General features: G+C 38.4%; 2 protein-coding genes across 2 annotated transcripts in view; both read right to left on the reverse strand.

Annotated features, from left to right (window-relative positions):
• The window catches only part of LOC112556888 (low-density lipoprotein receptor-related protein 4-like), a 260038-nt gene extending 257572 nt beyond the window's left edge, over positions 1 to 2466 (reverse strand). The window contains exon 1 of the mRNA XM_025226312.1: positions 1950 to 2466. The gene's annotated coding sequence lies outside the window, so the exon portion shown is untranslated. The remainder of the gene's footprint in view (positions 1 to 1949) is intronic.
• A 959-nt stretch (positions 2467 to 3425) lies between these two features.
• Positions 3426 to 17858, reverse strand: part of LOC112556887 (low-density lipoprotein receptor-related protein 4-like) — a 98763-nt gene continuing 84330 nt past the window's right edge. The window contains exons 11-22 of the mRNA XM_025226311.1: positions 15591 to 15760; positions 15146 to 15299; positions 13359 to 13592; positions 12205 to 12373; positions 11808 to 11938; positions 11312 to 11450; positions 10657 to 10778; positions 7687 to 7740; positions 7247 to 7300; positions 4945 to 6189; positions 3998 to 4571; positions 3426 to 3480 (exon numbers count right to left, since the gene is read on the reverse strand). Of these exons, the coding sequence (XP_025082096.1) occupies positions 6068 to 6189; positions 7247 to 7300; positions 7687 to 7740; positions 10657 to 10778; positions 11312 to 11450; positions 11808 to 11938; positions 12205 to 12373; positions 13359 to 13592; positions 15146 to 15299; positions 15591 to 15760 (1349 nt within the window). The 3' untranslated portion in view covers positions 3426 to 3480; positions 3998 to 4571; positions 4945 to 6067. The remainder of the gene's footprint in view (positions 3481 to 3997; positions 4572 to 4944; positions 6190 to 7246; positions 7301 to 7686; positions 7741 to 10656; positions 10779 to 11311; positions 11451 to 11807; positions 11939 to 12204; positions 12374 to 13358; positions 13593 to 15145; positions 15300 to 15590; positions 15761 to 17858) is intronic.

Genomic DNA, 17858 nt, shown 5'->3' on the forward strand with positions numbered 1-17858 from the left:
TAGTTTCAAAAACAAACATCTTGTTTGCGGTTATAAAGCGGTTTCCAGGCCTAGCGCATGGTGTTTCACCCTAGAAGATGTAGTCATAGAGCGACCAATTCGTGTCCTACGGCAAATATGAAGTAGTGCCTGGAGGATCTGGCAGCATTTTTTAAGTTCTGAAAACACTAATCTTTGAGTTCTCCATTTTGACATGGGAAAAGCTAATTACGCTCACTTATTAACTACGGCATTAGGATTGCTGGACAAGTCACATGTCAAACATTTACAATACTCTTCAGATTCCATTAAATGGTCCTAAAAGTCTGACGACTCTGATTTAAAAATAACTAATTTAATCTTTGTCCTTAATGTTTGATGATGATGATTGCTGATGATGATTGATTGATTGATTGATTGATTGATGACTATAAACTCACCTCAATATGTAATTTCTCCGATCTGTTGACACCGATTTTAGCTCTGGTTTATTCACAACAATCTAGCGTGAATACTTGAACTACACTCCTCTCTGTAATCAGTTCTGCTTCTCTGTTTAACGTTAACAAGAAACAATGTTCCCCAACAAATTCTCTTCCTCCTTCTAACAGCTTCCTCATCTAGACGAGAGATGAATGTCATTGGTTTGTCAGTATACAATGTTTGTCAGCATACAAAGACCCTTTTGAGCTTAGAAGGAGGACGTATTTACACCCTAGCTGTTTAGAACACTTTCACAAGTTAAACAAAACCTCTCGGCATTCTGGTGTTAACTGAGAATTTTCTAAAGAGAATAAGCCTGTATTTCAAAAGCTATTATTGAGAAGGGAGAGGGAACAAATAGGATAGAGAGACGGACAAAAAGATGAGTTTACTTAGTACCTTAACTGAAGAGGAAAAATGATGGCCGCCTGCATTTACTAATACCGCGATGTCGCGGTCAGCTTTTCTTTTCCCGTGTTGCCAACTTTGTGTACTTTGAGATTTAACAACTTTTGTGCCTCCCCATCTACCATTACACCTGCCTAGTATTCTTCTTCGTGTACCAGTATCTCCCCGTGGGTTTAATCAGGTGTCTGTTCAGAGCAACGTCTGTTAACCCAGTCGACAAAACCGATCTTTTGGCAGGCGACATTTTATATTCTTGACCATGATGTCGACATTTTATTGTACCTGACGAGATAAACTTTAAAAGATCCTTTAAGAACCAATGATGCCTTACGATGTTATATGAGAGATACGGGAATGCATATTAGTTCATCTACTGTTCGATGATGCCTCTTGGAAGTAGGAAGAAAATCCTACAGACAAGCAAGAAAGCAACTCTTGACAAAGCGATGAATGTCAAGCACTGAACTCTGTAGAATAGTTGTATTAAGTCCTTTTTTGTCAAAGGGAAGCAAAGTCAGCACATTTGGAGGTAAAAAGCTGTGGAATGTCCACATCGACCAAAGTTTAGATGTTTTATGCATGTTTTAGCTGTCATGATGCGCTAAAAGCAAGACATTGAACAGCTTGGCAGAAGACTTGTTCCAGACCTGGACAGGTTATTTCCTAATGAATCTGACATTTTCCAGCAAGAACTAGCCCTATGTCATCAAACTGGTGTTAAAGAATCAAAGAAGTCATGTCATGTACTGATCTGATTGTATTTTTTACTCTTGTTTTGAAAAACGTGAACTTATTTTTTTAGACAGTTTTCTGGATTTTTTCAATGAATTGGTACAAGGTTGTGTGTGCGCCATTCGCAATCGAGAGAAATAATTACAATACAGACGTAGACACTAAATTGATACTATACTACACTGAATAATAATAACACACACGCAAACGCAAGCAGAAGAACTTGCAAACGTTGTCTTTAGAATGACAAATAGGATGAAAAATTTTTTAGGATAAACACAGAATTCATAGGAGCTGAGCCAGGGCTGAGCTTCAGCAAATATTTAGAGACATCCGTGAATGATTACCTTAATTTTAAATGAAGTCGCTTTGGAGACAATTCCTGCGCGGAGACATCGGATTAGCCGACAACGTGTCCACCGAAGTGTAGAGTGCCCCAGCGCGCTCGGAAGAAGCCCCAAAGCCCAATTCCTTGCCTTCCGCAACCCCACTTCTGAAAATGTGACAAGTTTTTAACGCAGTAGAGCTCAAGCTCATTATATTTTTAAACAGCAAAGTAAACTTGCGTGGCAGAGGTTTGTGTCCTCGTTGTCCTTCCGCACCTCGTCCCAAGTGGTATGGGACGCCTTGAGGAAGATAAAGAGATGGTTTCAGGCAGGCTCAGTAGGCCATTTGTGGATTGTAGACTTTTCTTCAAATGCACGAAATGTTTCTAATTCCTTGTCATTCAACATTGCTCACACTTCCTCCTCTTCTCACATGTTGACTCATCGTCCACAGGTCTCTCTCCTCCTTCAAGACATCTTTACTTCTGATTCTGTTGGACTTTTACTCCCTTGGCTTCGGGGGCCGTATGCCACTCTTCATCAAGAGTTTTATTTTCTTGCGCACGGACTCTTTTCCAAGTTTGAGTAGGTCTGTCCTGTCTGCTCCTGACGAACAGGAAATGGGCGACCCTGACGGTTGAATTCTTTCACCAACTCTTGTCAACATCCAAATAGATTCAAGTGTTTGTCTGTCCAGTTTAGGAGGCCTCGTTATCTGTACATGACGTTATATGTAGATGACGTTGTATGTAGATGACGTTGTATGTAGATGACGTTGTATGTAGATGACGTTGTATGCAGATGACGCTGTGCCACCGAACCACGTGATCTACCTAAAACATCACTTACATGTTTAAGATGTAAAAAGTCTACAAATAGCTGTGTGACTGCCAAAAGACTTGATAGTGATAGTAAACTGGGGAGATATTTAAAACGACCGATGGTCTGCTGCTTGTCTATCCGGGTTGGTGATGAGAGACTGACAAAAAAATGCTGAAAGACGTACTATTACATGACTTATTACATTATATTTATATACAAGAATTATATTTCTTGCTATGTTCAATACTGTGTTTTATCTGTTTTAGATATTTATATTGTTGTGTATCTTTTGTATATAGCAGTGATGCCCAACCTTTTTCGGCCTGCTAGCCATATACATTTCCCACATGCGTGTCACGGGGCGCTTCACCGCAAAAATACAAAAAAAAAAGAGCAGATACCATTTTTTTATTAGAAACAAGTTGTACTTAATATTAATTATGTAGTAATTAGTGGGATATTTGAAGTTGTTTACCCGAAACCAACTTCTGAATGTCCGGCTGCATCATAGAGACACCAAGTCGAAATGTTCGAAATGTTCGCACATCGAAAAAAAAATTGGGAGACGCCCCTACGTAGGGATAAATACTTTTTCTTCCCTTTTTTCGTTTTTTTTTAATTATTATTAACATGCCGATTTCCTGCACTGTGGGCAGAAGTTTCGCGGGCCGGAGGGCACCGCGTCGCGACCCGGATATGGCCCGCGGGCAGTAGGTTGGGCATCCCTGATCTAAAAGAACAGAAAGAATAAATATCAATCAATTCACATTAAAACTGAATAAAAAGAGCAAGAAAAATAAAATATCTTATCTAGTCCAAAGTAAGATCACTTGGACTTGTGAGATAAGATGATTCGGAAATGAGTGTCTCGCAGGCCGAGCCGTCATAGTTACACCTCTCAATTTTACTCTCCTCAGAGTCACTCCAGTGCATCACACTGTTTTGCAAATAATTGTTTATTAAAGTAATGTTTATATCTTGACGTTTTGAAAAGCTAGTCAAACTCTGTAAGCGCAGCTGTCAAATTTCTTCTGTTTATTCTTCTATTTTTTTATTCTCGTTCCTTACACACTCTCTTTTTTGTTCTTCCATGTTATTAAGATGTATCAAGTGTATCATTATTAGCCTGCAAATAACTCATCTGTGTACATTTCATAAATAAAATCTCTAACATTAACTGTTATATTATTTGCCAGAATTGTAAAAGTAATAAAGGTAAGGAGCATAATGTGTTTATAATTATTTACCAATCTTATTATAGTCACCAATTGTTCAGATCAATGTCTATAGGCAGCCCAATGTTGGAATCGACGACAATATGATGACTGTTGGTGTCCAGTGATATCATTCCGATGACACTGTTGCTGTCGTCAGCGTAGAATAGTAGCCTCGACACAGAGTCCACAGAAAGGCCCCATACCACCAAACACTTTAATTTTTTCGTCGTCTCATGTTGATTTTATCAGTCAACACGACTGGCTGACTGGCTGATGGTGGTCTGCTAGGTTTGCTGGTTTGTAACAGACAAGCAGGTTACATATTATAGATTGAATAAAAGACCTGCTCATCGTAATACAAAACAATATATATTGTCCATTATTGTTTACAACAAATATAAAAATCTTTCTTCTGATCTCACAAGCAATAAACAACAGTGGCATCCCACACGCCGATACAATTACTTCAGTTATTCTTAAATCATCCTCCTAGCAAAGATTTTCAGTGACAACAGTTATCCCAGCCACCGAGAGTAAAGACAGGGTGATCGGTGGATGTATGGAGGCCTTGTAACGGGCTCCTGTCTATGCGGCGGAGTCCTTCCTGTAAACAAACATCACAATAACCGTCACCTTCACTGGCGAGACAGAAACTTACTGACAGAGCGGGGGAGCCGGGGATAGGAGGTGGGGAGTGGGGTACGAGATGTACGGATGCTACGGATGTTGTGTCGGCTTCTAAAGGCCCGCAACTCTATTTGCTAAAAGTCCCGCATCCCGCTAGCCTTGGCTCAGCTACTGACATCATCATGATGGAGGTCAACAATACAGACAACAGGGCTGAGCATGTACACATGAGGTCTGCAATACAGACAAAAGGACTGAGCATGTACACGTACGTTCACATTATGACAGCCAATAAGAGAGCTGAAACCATCTATTGGGTAGGCGTATGTATGACCCACGTGTACACGTACCTCTGTTATTGTATGGTGATCTTATAGGCATGTATGTTGTGAATAGAAGGGGTTGACTCATCCTGATTTGGTAAAAATAATAGCTTGCCGAATCTCTATTAAGTCATAAGAAAAAAAGACACACCACCAGTTATTTGCTAAAAGTGTTTTTTCTCTGGACCAGTTGAGCTTTTGCTTGCTTCATGAGAAAAAAAACTGTCTTTTATGTTTGTTGATGTGTGTCTAGCCGTTTACTTGCTGATCTGTTTGAATAAAAGGCAAGATTATAACAATAAAGGACATATTTCTTGTTTACAGAAGATACATAAATCTTTGTTTGTTTAGAGCTCACAAGCAATAAACTAAACAACAGAGCCACTTCCCCCACACCCATACAATTAATACACTCACTCTACTATCTCCCTCCTAGTAATGTTATCAGTAGCAACAGTTATTACAGCCGAGAATAAAGACAGACTGATAGGTGGATGTATAAAGGCCGAAAACGTTCCTAACACCAAGCAGACTACTTGAAGTGCTTCATGTTTTATCTTCAAACAAATGTGATCAAAAGAGAAAAAGAGTGAAATTAGTTTTCTAAAAAACTACAAAAATGGCCATGATTCAAAAATGGTAGATCCATTGCACATTACAGAAAATTATGAAAATTACAGACCTTCAAGTTTTCATGTTTATGTTACGTGGGAACGAAGTCTTACAAACCATGAGACTGATATTAAACAAATTTATTTTCTTACCTTTGTAACGACGAGATAAAAGTCTTTGTACACAAAAGACACGAGAATGTTCTCGTTCTTCACGTTTTCAGAGAACAGTTCTCACTGTGCTAGAACAAATAATCAGCAAATTTTCTCTGTTTTCATCGAGCGTTGCTATAGCGACAGAGAAACATTGTGTGACGGTGTGTAACCTTTGCCCTCTGGCCGCAACAACCAACCGACGGTGTCCGAGGAATTTCCTTCTCACAGAAAACTGTAAACTTAGAGATTATTTATGATATGAGTCGTACTTGTAAATATTATGTTTTTCATGTTTAAAGTGTATTCAAAGTAATGAATGTTTTAATCTATTTGTTATTTTGGTGCATTTTTGTCATGTTTATATAAGTAATATTTGCTGATGTTTACTTACATTTCCTTTTTTTGATGAAAACGATGAGAATGGCGATACCAGCAGTTACTACCAAAGCAGCGATGACGCCGACCAAAATCTTGTTTAGAGTCTTCAAACCATCAGAGTCTGTTTCTACCAAAATGTAATAAAAGTAATAAGAGCAATAACAACTTGTTTATGATATATTTCCTCTTCCGCTATAAAACACACACACGCACACACAAATTTCGGTGTAATGAGCGCACCTGTATATAAGCCCCACCCACTACAATTTGTTTTTAATTCTCTAATTCATTTCGTTTTTGTTACTTCAACACGTAACTTAGGTTATATAATGTTTGCTTGATGAACATGTTTCTCACATCTGTCGTTCTGCATACTATGAGCTCCAGATGATCAGCTCCATTCGCCATACTCTGTCCATCTCACCACCAAAATTCTCATCTACACATTTGCTCTGTCTAAACTAGACTACTGCAACTTCTTTCTTCTCTTCACTGTCTAGCAGTTACAGTTACAATACACTACAAGCTCTTCACCCCATGCTATGGATTCTTTGAAGCTCCTCCTTCCCCTCCCCACTACTTTACTGAAATCTTGTCTGTCCACACTCCTGCCCCAAACCTTGGCTCCTCATCAGACTCCTCATTCTGTCCTCCCTCCTACAGAGAGACTGGCTTATAAACCACAAATTTCTACAACTTGAAAGCTGCATGGAAATCATTTTGTCTCGCTTGTGGCATGAACAGGGTGTGTGTTTGAGACACTAATCTTAATGATTCAATTATGCTCGGCTTTGATTATAATATGTGAGCAGTGAACATTGTAACCCTGAGAAGTGTTTAACATGGAGCTCATTGAAAAATCCATCAGAATCTGAAAAATGAAAAAACCCCGCAAACACATCCCATGGTTGTTTAAGCAACAGGGTTTAAAGCCGGGGACAAAAGTTGTGGCGTATAGTACACAGTCCACTTTTGGTGGTACATACATTTTTAAAACAATCTTTTTGATAAAGCACTGTGTGGGTCTAAAAGCTGATATTATACAATTAGTAAAAGATTGATATCAAATACTATTGAGTGTTAGTAAAAATGTTAAATAAAATGTCTCCGAAATGCTTTTTTTTATTTAAAATGTTGGAGCTAAACACAAGTAAATGGGACAAAAGTGAATATTTTAACACTACCTGTACTTTCACTTCTTATTGTGTGATCGCTTGTTGGTGCTGGTGGGGTAGATGCTGAAAATAGAAATAACGGTTGTAGGTTGTTGTAGCTTACGAAATAAGATTTTCACATCAGTCAGTTATGAGATACAAATATCAAATATCAACTACACAGAAGGATCTGACTCTCCTGATGATATACTAGTACAACACCTTACTTCACACGGAAAGTAGGCTTTACTCTGTTTCCTGTGCAACTCGATTCTTTTCATCTTTTATCGACAGTCTCATCACTGTCCTTGCAACGCCTAACACTAAAGCATACAGAGAGAGGTGTGATGTTATAGGAACATATATCTCCATTACTACATACACAAGGACATTTTGAGTCAGGCAAATCAGTACATGTGACCTAATTACAAATGACTGAGATTTAACAAAGCTGAAACTTTCAATACTACCTGTACTTTCACTTCTTGTTGTTTCTTCGCTTGTTGGTGTTGGTGAGGTAAATGCTGAAAATATAAATATTTTGCTGACAGTTTCAAATACAAATAGAACTAAAGGTTGGCAACATAAAAATATCAGTTGTTTAAAGATGAAGTTTGTTTGACCAATTTCTAGATTAGACACGAAAAACTTTTGTTTGTTGTGACATACAAACGTCAAAGATAAACGTACACAGAAGGATCTGACAATCCTGATTGTATAACATACATTTTCGAGATAGATGGTGAAGCTTTGATCTTTCGTACTTTGATATCATATTTACCAATAATTTACTGTATGTGTAGAGTGCAAGTGTGCTTGTGAGTGTGCATCGGAGAGAGTCCAAAGGTTACGACACGTGACAAGTGGTAATTTATGTTTACAGATTGTTAATACATTCAAAATAAAACTACTAGTATTAGGGTTGAATGAAATCGATGAAATCATTTTGTTCTTTTTTATAGCGTAAGTATATTTTTATACTATTTTTAAACTTTATTTCCAGAGTACGTCTGTATCTATACACCCCTTATACAAGAAAGTGGGGGGGGGACTATGTACTAGCGTAGAGGTGTGTGGGGTAGAAATGTAGGGGTGTTAGGGGAGACAACCTTAATAGGATTAGATATATTCGCCAAGAGAGACCAGCCGACTGCAGAGCATCAATCAGAAGACAGGAACACCTCAGGGTCCAACACCAGGTTGATTGAGAGAGGATTTACCTGTCCACCTCGCCACTTGTACAGTGGCTAGAGGGTCAGTAGAGTGAAATTTCTCTTGACAGTGTTGAATGCTTGATGATGGGATGTGAGGTGAGAGACCAATAGCATCCTTTGTTGTGTGTGTCTGTGCGCTGTGAGAAACAAAATACAGAAACGAGGACCTGTCCTAGCAGCTCACTTCTCGGCATGACATTCAGAGGACGGAGCAGCTGGTCAGCCGTCGAAGTGATTCCATCCTCTTTAACCCGACTTTACTTGTACTTCAAGACCGGAACTTAAAGACAAACCTCAATCGTTTGCCTATTGTTTCAGATATCGGAAGATATAGGTGATATAAATCTAATCTGTAAATTTCAGCTGTCTTTTTTTTGACCCACTCGCTAATTAATTATCCGCTGGCAAAGTACGCAGTTTGGGTTATTCGGAAGTTGAAAGTCTGCATGTCTCGTGCTAAAGTAGCAGTTTTTCCGAATCACAAGAGTTTTGAATTCGGGGAACAGCATTGTATAGGGTTCGTGAGCCGTGTAGTAAAACCTCTGATCAACGTGTGATTATGGTATGTATAGTTCTCCTGTCGTTTATGTCGACGAGGGTAACAGGAGTTCAGGGTAGTTATCGCCCACGGGACCGGTTCCCTGGGGCCAAGGTAAACGTTTTGATTTAAAAACCAGGGTTGCTGCAACATACATAAATGTACCCCTGACAGAGTACAAGAGAGTCAACATAAGATTATCACCAGTGCTCCCAGGTAAGTGACTACGTGACAGGTGAGGTGGTGGAGGTAACATCTGACAAGACACCTAGAAAAGACAGCTTCCCTAGTTGAGCAATTCTATATAAAGTATATGTTTTCTATTATATAATAAATGAATCCTTTATTAAGCGCATAATAACGATCAAGAAGCGACATGCTGTCAGTGCTTACAACAGGGAGACATGGAGAGAATACGATGGACAAAGGATAAACTAGGCAGACAAGGAATAAAACACAAACATGGAAGACACAGTGGAATCAGAAAACAAAGAAAATGATGGAGAGTGTCATGAATCTGCAGAAGAAGAGCAGGCGAACTACTCAACTGACAATAATCACAACTATTAACAACAAGGGTAAATAAAGAAAAAATATGAAGAACAATAGTTTGTCATTTCTTGTGGTTTGATTCCATATATTATCTGTCTTATTGTTTGTGATACGATCTCTTGTTGTAATAATGACATTTTTAGCTGAAAGCGCAAAGACCAAAAAAGTTCTCTAGTTACTTTTACACAAATAATCTGTTGTCAATTAAATTTAAAACACTTCTGTTCTTTAAACAAAGATAGAGGTTAGGTAAAGGCATCAGGACATTTCAAGTGGGATTCCAGTGCAAGCAGAGTGGAAGTTAGGGTAAGAGTTTTATTAAATCATTTTATGACATTGCATTTTATGGAAATAGAGACCATTACTAACAAGAACAGGTCATGTTAACACCGAAGGCACACACAAAGTGGAGATTTACAACAGCAGAAAGTAGCTGGAGAACGTTAACGACTCAGGAGCCGCAATTTTAGACCATGACACCAGCACCGGGTACATTCTGTCATAATCACAACAGTAACAGGGTGGACAAGGGGTTTGAAAAGCAGCAAATTCAGTAAATGCCATTGAAAGAATCGTGTATTCAAAAATCTAATTTTCATACATTTGACAAGTTATTAGGTGGTAATGCCAAACACATGTTGTACAAGTTATGGTAAGTTCACATCTTGCTGTACTAATGTGTCTAAACCTGCCAGTGTGAACCGGTACATACAGGCCTTTGAAGTTCAAGTGGCTTAAGAGGAGGATATGAATTTGCTACAGGGAATACAAAACCAATCACTTAGTACAGAACATGGTTGACACCCTGGGACATTTGGAACCGCTTCTGGCTACAGTAAAGATAGTGGACTGGTCTGGTGTTGTCATGTGTTGTCATGTGTTGTCTCACCACCACTCTAAGACCTTTAATAGAGGAAGGGTGGCTGTAGTGGACAATAAAACAACTCAATGAAGAATGTGAAGCAGTTAACCCTCTCATCACCGCTCAATACATGCCCAAGGGGTGTGTCTAAACAAAACAGATAAACACAGACAAATGAAGGAAAGATTAGAGAAAAATATAATATACTCTGCATTTCTACATTAGACTCACCTTCTTGCTTTAAATTTCTGGCTAGTAAAAAATGTTTACTAACCTTTATGTATACTCTCTTCGGCATAGACACGAACATCGCTTACTCTGCCATTAACTTGTACAGAGGCTCTCATTGTTCCGTTCTTGCCAATGCGATAGATGTGTGTTGTTAGTGACAGATGCCTGGTAGTAGTTAGCACAAACACAAACAGAAATACAAAATATAACACAAAGTATCGTAGACACAGAACTACGAAAGTAGCAGGCATCTGGCTACCACTCAACAAAATTGCGAAATACAAGTATTAGTGAACAGTCTTTAGGTAGGTAAAGCGAAATGTATAATCTACTTATTAATCCACATCTACAGTCCAGCTGCTCAACTTCAGATGAATTATTAGTGGTGTATGTGTGTCTGTGTGTGTGATGTAGGTGTGCACATACAGTTCTTGAATAGTCTTGATGTAAGTTTGTTTGTTAATATATATATACCTGTCACTTGCTAATAACGTTTTCTTTTTCATTTGCTCATATTTTTCGCTGTTGACATCTTTTCAACGCTGAACCTTGCAATGAACTTTTAAACTTTTATTTCTAATTTACGTTTATGACAAGAGCAGCTTTCCACGTTTAAAGTGCACAGTGGGGCAAATAAAGTTGGTCATTGTAAAAATATATTTGTCGCTGTCAGGTAAAGAAAAGCGATAACAGCTTACTTTTCAGCTCCCCAGTCCGTGACAAACAACTCATTGTGGTAGATATCCAGGCCCACAAAATATGAGCCTATCTGGTTAAAATAAACTTCAGAACGTTTGCTGTCCACATCCGTCCATCCTATCAGGTGTGTGTCTGTATCTGCCCAGTAAAGTCTCCTCCCTTCACGTATGTACCCATTGATCCACCCGTTCACACATTCATTTATGCATTCATTCATCACAAACATACGTATAAACACAAACACACGTATCAAAGATATCACGAACGGAAAGACACGAATATTTACACTTACGAATCATTTTATGCAAAGTAAAGAAAGATGAGGTACAAGCAGACAACAACATATCATCAATACACAAGCTTAAAAAAGATAAGCCTACTTTCTACAAGTAAATAAGTTGTTTAAGCAGGTAAGAAAAACCAAATAATTATAATAATAAAAGTAAGAACAAATCTTAGTAAGTTCACAAAAAAAAATAAGCGATAAGTTCTTACCTTCTGTGTCCAAAGCAAGACCAGTAGGACGTTTCAGATGTGAAGATGCGAAAATGAGTGTCTGACGGTCCGAGCCGTCATAGTTACACCTCTCTATTTTACTCCTGATGTAGTCACTCCAGTACATCACACTGTTGTTTGTGTAAATAATTGGAGAGCGATTTCAAATAAATTTATATCTCGCCTGTTTGAAAAACTACTCAATGTTTTTCAGTTGCGCTATCATTATGCGACACAAAGATTTTTATATTTCTTTTTAATTTTCATTTACTTTTATTTATTTTCATTCTTACCTGAATATCCTCTTTTAGTAGCTCCTTCCAACTCTTTTCTAGGGTCCTAAGCATATAAGGATTTCAATGTGTTTATTATTATTTACAAATGTAATTATAGTCACCCATTGTGTTTGTCCAGTTCGATGTCTATAGGCTGACCAATGTCTGAATCGACGACAATATGATGACTGTTGTTGTCCAGTGATATCATTCCGATGACCTTGTTGCCAGTGTCGGCGTAGAATAGTAGTCTCGACACAGAGTCCAAAGAAAGGCCCCATAGCTCACCTCCTTAAAGACAGTTAACAAATGAGTATTTATGATAATATCACACTAACTTAAATTCCTTAGAGAAGTTTTGCCACTGAACCAACAACACAAATTTGTAGAACCAAAATATAAATTAATATCTATATAAGACCACGGTGTGTGTAAATTACTTGACCTTGACCAGTACTGGGAATTGTTGAGATTCTCTTATGACAATTGTATGCTAGTTATGTTTTGTAGTCATTTACATACATTGATTTGAGTAAGGTGTAATTTTTTTCAGTTTTTATTGCATTTTTGAAATTGCCTTTGATTATAGAATGCATAAAAACATGAAATACTACCACATCAAACAACACAGACACATAAAAAATGTACTTTTACATGTACATGTACACAAAATCTTTCATCAGCTTTTCAACATACTCCACCATATGCAGAAAGAGACTGTTAAGGGAGATAACCATCGACACATTTCCATTTACCTTCTTTAAAAATAATTTCTTAATATTATAAATCTAGATACAAATGTTTTATTTTGTATATATGCGAATTATTGTGTAAATATATTGTTTAAGATATAAGACATGGGCACATGGCATGAAACAGAGGTAGACCTAATGAGACAGAGCTTACTGACAGTCTCGAGAGAAAAGTTGAAAATGGGTGAAAGACTTACAATCTGAGTCAAAGGTGTAGGAGTCACTTAAGATATTCTTTTAATTCAAGAAAAGAGTTAGGTGAAATATACTGCCCTCCTCTAAAATCAACACAAGCTCCAGAATAATATAGAATTGTAAGCCCACCTACAGGTCTTTGTAATCTGTTGTCAGAAAGAACACGTGTGGGACGCAGTGTGTTGTCTGTGACTTGAGTGTCGTCTCCAACAAAGTCTTATAATTAGTAGAAAAATAAGTGATATAAAATCTTATTATTATTCAAATGGTTTTAACAATTTTCGAACAAGTCTAAAGCATAAAACCAGGCTGCACGTAAGCTACTTTACCTTGACTAATGCTGCGGACCAGCCGGGAATCGCTGCCATCAAGGTTAGCGGATCGAATGGTCTTCTCCAGTGCATTTGACCAATAGACACGACCGTCTACTGGATCGTAGTCAATACCAATTGGGTTCTGTAGACCACTGGGACGGATTGTAACATTACTTCCCGTGTCGATGTCGATGCGGTGGATGCCGTTAAAATAGTCAGTGACAAGGAGAAACTTCTGTGGAATGATTGCTGTGGACAAGATGAAGTTTATTACAGTATTCTAACTATAACAAGAGTAATGTTTGATATTAATATAACGAGCACGTGTTTAAAGTCTTACAGACGATTTAGCTTCTTCTATTAACGAAAAAGAGTATAAGACATAAACATAAATACAAGGAAATATAACAAAGAATAAAGGCAGCTGAAAAAAGAGATCAGAGAAAGAAGAAGAGATGGAAAACTAGGAAAAAGTAGCAGAAGGAAGGACAAGGAAGACGAATTATCTTTTGGATTGTTTCGCCTGTCGATATTTCTTGTTGTGTTCAGCGACGGTGTTGTCTGCATAGACCCAATGGACCGTAGAGGAAGCAAGTACAATATTTAGAAACCTGTCAGCTTTGATCAGCTTAACAAGTTACAAAAAACCTCGAGATATGTTAGTGTTAACTGAGGGTTTTGTAAACAGATTAAGCTTACATTTCAGCAGTTAACATTTTGGAGAGACACACAGAAAAGAACAGAGAGACTTAGAGGATGAGATTATTTACTTTTTTCTATTTTTTCTGGGAGATTTTGATGAGTTTAGTGCTTTACTACCTCACACGACATCTGCTTTGCATTTTCCTGTTTATTTCCTGGTTTCTGCCAGGCTTTTAATGAGATGTCTGTATAGAGCCCGTAAACACAGTCAGAGAGGCTGATCTCCTATATAATATTATTCTGTATTCTTGATCATGATGCTTTTTTTCTAAGAAGAATGCTTCAGTTATGAGATATTTTAGATAAAATTACTTTTGTTGTTTCTTCTCGTTTAAAAGTAGTTTTTATTGCTGCCTTTTTATTGGAAAGGCAGACATGCTGTCTTGAATAGCCGGCGTTGTCGTTGGTGGTGATGTATACTCTAGTGGAGACGACTGAGAGAGCGTGAAGGTCATGCGAACGAATGAGAGCCAACCTCCCACTTTTATAGGGGTGAGTGGAATAATCGCATTTCTTATGAGAGTTCAAGTGCAGTGGATAACACATAATGTCATTTGACTAATTAGTTTGTCAGAAGAGTTTGGCATATTATGAAAAGTATATCGCCGTGCAAGTGTTGTCATATCTTGAATACGGTCACACTAGTTCATCAGGGTATTTTTAATCAAAACAAATTAGAAAGAGTGAAAGAGGGCAAAAGTAATTTACATTTGGGCCACAAAAGGGGAAAAATTCTGATCACGTGTTTTGTTGGTTTTTGTTTTCTTTTTTTTTTTTTTTGTTAAGTGGTACAGCTCCTTCGGACGACTAATTATTTCTGTGTGTTCTGTATGTCCTTAACCCAGCGGTTCTCAACCTTTTGCTTGTGACGCCCCCTGACGAACAAAGGTACGTCCCCCTTAGCCAGCAATGTAAGCTAATTTCACTAATACCGGTATAAGAAACTTTAAAAAAATAACCACCTTCGCGCCCCCCTTTTAAGCGCCCCACAGATTGAGAACCGCTGCGTTAACCTATTCAGGCCAAGTTTACTCATTAGGGGAACACGACACGAAAAAGTAAAAGAACATACTGGTAGCGATTTAGAAATTACTGTTTACCTGATGAGTAAGTTGCATTGAAGCCAGTGCCTGACTGTGAGCCAGACCGGGATCTGATCCACATGGTGTTAGACGTGGACCTCACTCTGTCCGGAACACTCGTGTTACAGAAGACACCCATAGACGGTGACAGCTCGGAGCTTCCATCCCGGATCTTAGGATGTGAGCATAAATTCAATGAAGTTAAAAAGTATTAATGATGAAAACTGCTAATGGCCATAATTGTTGTTTGTCATATCAGAAAAAAACTAAATTGACGGTCACACAGACTTTCCTTTAAACACATCGTTGTAAAAGATATACGATGTACTAAATACTTAAAAGGAAGTTGTATTAAAGTAATATTTATCCTGCACTTTCCCAAAAATTCTTTTTGAACAAGATGTTTGTAGAACTGAAAGATCTTTAAAAATCATTAAGATAAAGTAACAAACCAACCACAAACCTGCAGAAAGTCGAACCTGCAGTCTTCAGTTTCAAGTGTCTGGAATGTTAAGGTGATGCGATAGCCTGGTGTTGTCTTTATTATGTAAATGCAATCCTCGATTTCCAGGTCTTGTCTATCATATGATGGAGACGAAATAAAGCCACTAGGGGCAATATATTCACCACATCCTGGAAATAAAGAAAAGTAACATTCTGTAGCAGCAATCGACATGAACAAAGCAAGGTTATTTAAGTTAAGTTCTTATTTGGTCTTTGAAACGTGTCTGCGCATCTGTAAATTAAATCCAAGTTGTTACTAACGGTGATTTAGATATTTTAAGAGCCACATCCGAAACCGAGAAAGAAGAAAACGAAGGAAAAAACCTTAAATTAAAATTATACTTAATGTAATATTTTAATTCATTTCTATTTCGGATTTCTTTATCTGATTAACAAGTTTTGCAATTAAAAGTATATCCTACTTTTGACCAAATCTAATTAGTTCTATTATGTATTTCATTACTCCACTTTCGCAAAATTTATAAATTATTTGTAATTATTATTATGGACTTGATCAGACAATTTTTTACCTGTAATGTATCTCGAATACCTGGTGAAGTTTAACAAGTGTTAGCAATATTCATCCCATCAGTTGCTTTCTGTGCGATGGAGGCCTCTGTGAGATTCCTTAGCAGTTGGTATGCTTCTGTGCTGTCATCTTGTATCATTCTCTCCTCTATGGCATGTAATTTGTTCTTAATCATCTCTTTCTTGTATTTGAAAGGTGTTTTTGGATCTTTTCTCCTTTCAAGGCTGTCTTGGTAACAGAGAACTAGAATATCGTCCGTGACCGAGGGTAGTTTCTTTCTTTCACTCCTTACAAGTTCTTGTGATGTTGACAGTAGCACCTCTTTTATGCTTACAGTTATTATGTCTACATCATAGTCCACCAAACTCAGTCTGGCTGCATATATTTTAGGGAGTGTTTAAGAGATTCTCACGGATGGCTAACACGATGTTATTATCACTCTCTATGTCATCACCTGGATACTGTTTCGTCGTCTCGAGCCTTACCTTACAGCCCTGCGGAAAGCCACGCCGAGCTGTTGTTGGATGAGAAGGTGGTCTGTGGGTCTTAATATCCGGCCATGCGCAATGGCGAACGTCAAAGGACGGACAATGCGAACGTCTTTGCTCTCCGGACTATTGGGCGACAGGGTGAGGATAGTACCCTGGAGACAGTTACCTCCATCCTGAGCCGTACTAGCCATCAGTAGACACAGGCCTGTTGTAAGGTTAGGTGTAGCGCGGTGAAAACATTTGATGTGTGTGGAGCCGCGTAGTGGCTGTAAAGGTTATTCGCCGGACATTTTGCTGCCTCAGCGACTGCTGGTGGACATCTGAGTGTTGCAGTAGTTACACTGGCTGCAGCAGGGAAGACTGGGGCCGTTGGGATTAACGGTCCATATAAAAGGTGGGTTAGAGACTAGTGCTGGGGACACATATTTACGCCCATTTCTGCGGACACTAGAATTCGGATAAACCACGATCCGTTAAGAGTAACTGAGGTGGACATCGCTTGAACTGTTCTGCTTAGTATGTTAGTGTGAATGGCTAGCCTGTAGATTTCTATTCCTTTTCTATTCCTTCTTACAGGAAAGACCTTAAGAATGACAACATTCATTCAACACAGAAATCATAGACCGATTCTTGAAGCTTTTGCCATCCGCTTTCAAAATCATGCCAATTGTTATGGAGAAAGCTTGGGCTTGATATACAGCGCATCCAAGAGATTTACAGAGGACCTTACACGTACGAAAATAGTTTTTGAGGTATTAATCTACATTGAGACTTGAAAACAAACCTAAAAGGGGTCTAGCAAGATACCTAACCTGCAGGCAATTTTTCTACCTTTGTGTTGCAATTTGTCTGCATTTTTTGCAAGAACCCCAGAAAACTGAGCATGTAAATGACAGTTGTAATGTTGTAGAACACGGCAAGGAAACGTTACCCACGATGTTCACACGTTAACCAGTGAAAGACAAGTGGCCACGAGCCAGTGTGTACCTCTAGTGTGTGTGTGTTCGTGTTCTTGGATTGTAGTCTGCGGGACATGTGGAGATTGCGAGCTACCCTACGAGGGACGATAAACGGGGAGTGTATTTGTGTATTTGTGTATTTGTTTACTGGATTCTTGTTGGCGAGACATGTGGAGTGCGAAGGACCCTTGGAGGGACGAGAAACTGTAAATAAAGCACTCAACGATCGCTGATGCGATTATAAACTA

This window comes from Pomacea canaliculata, linkage group LG2 (genome assembly GCF_003073045.1).
Source record: "Pomacea canaliculata isolate SZHN2017 linkage group LG2, ASM307304v1, whole genome shotgun sequence".
NCBI lineage: Eukaryota > Metazoa > Mollusca > Gastropoda > Architaenioglossa > Ampullariidae > Pomacea > Pomacea canaliculata.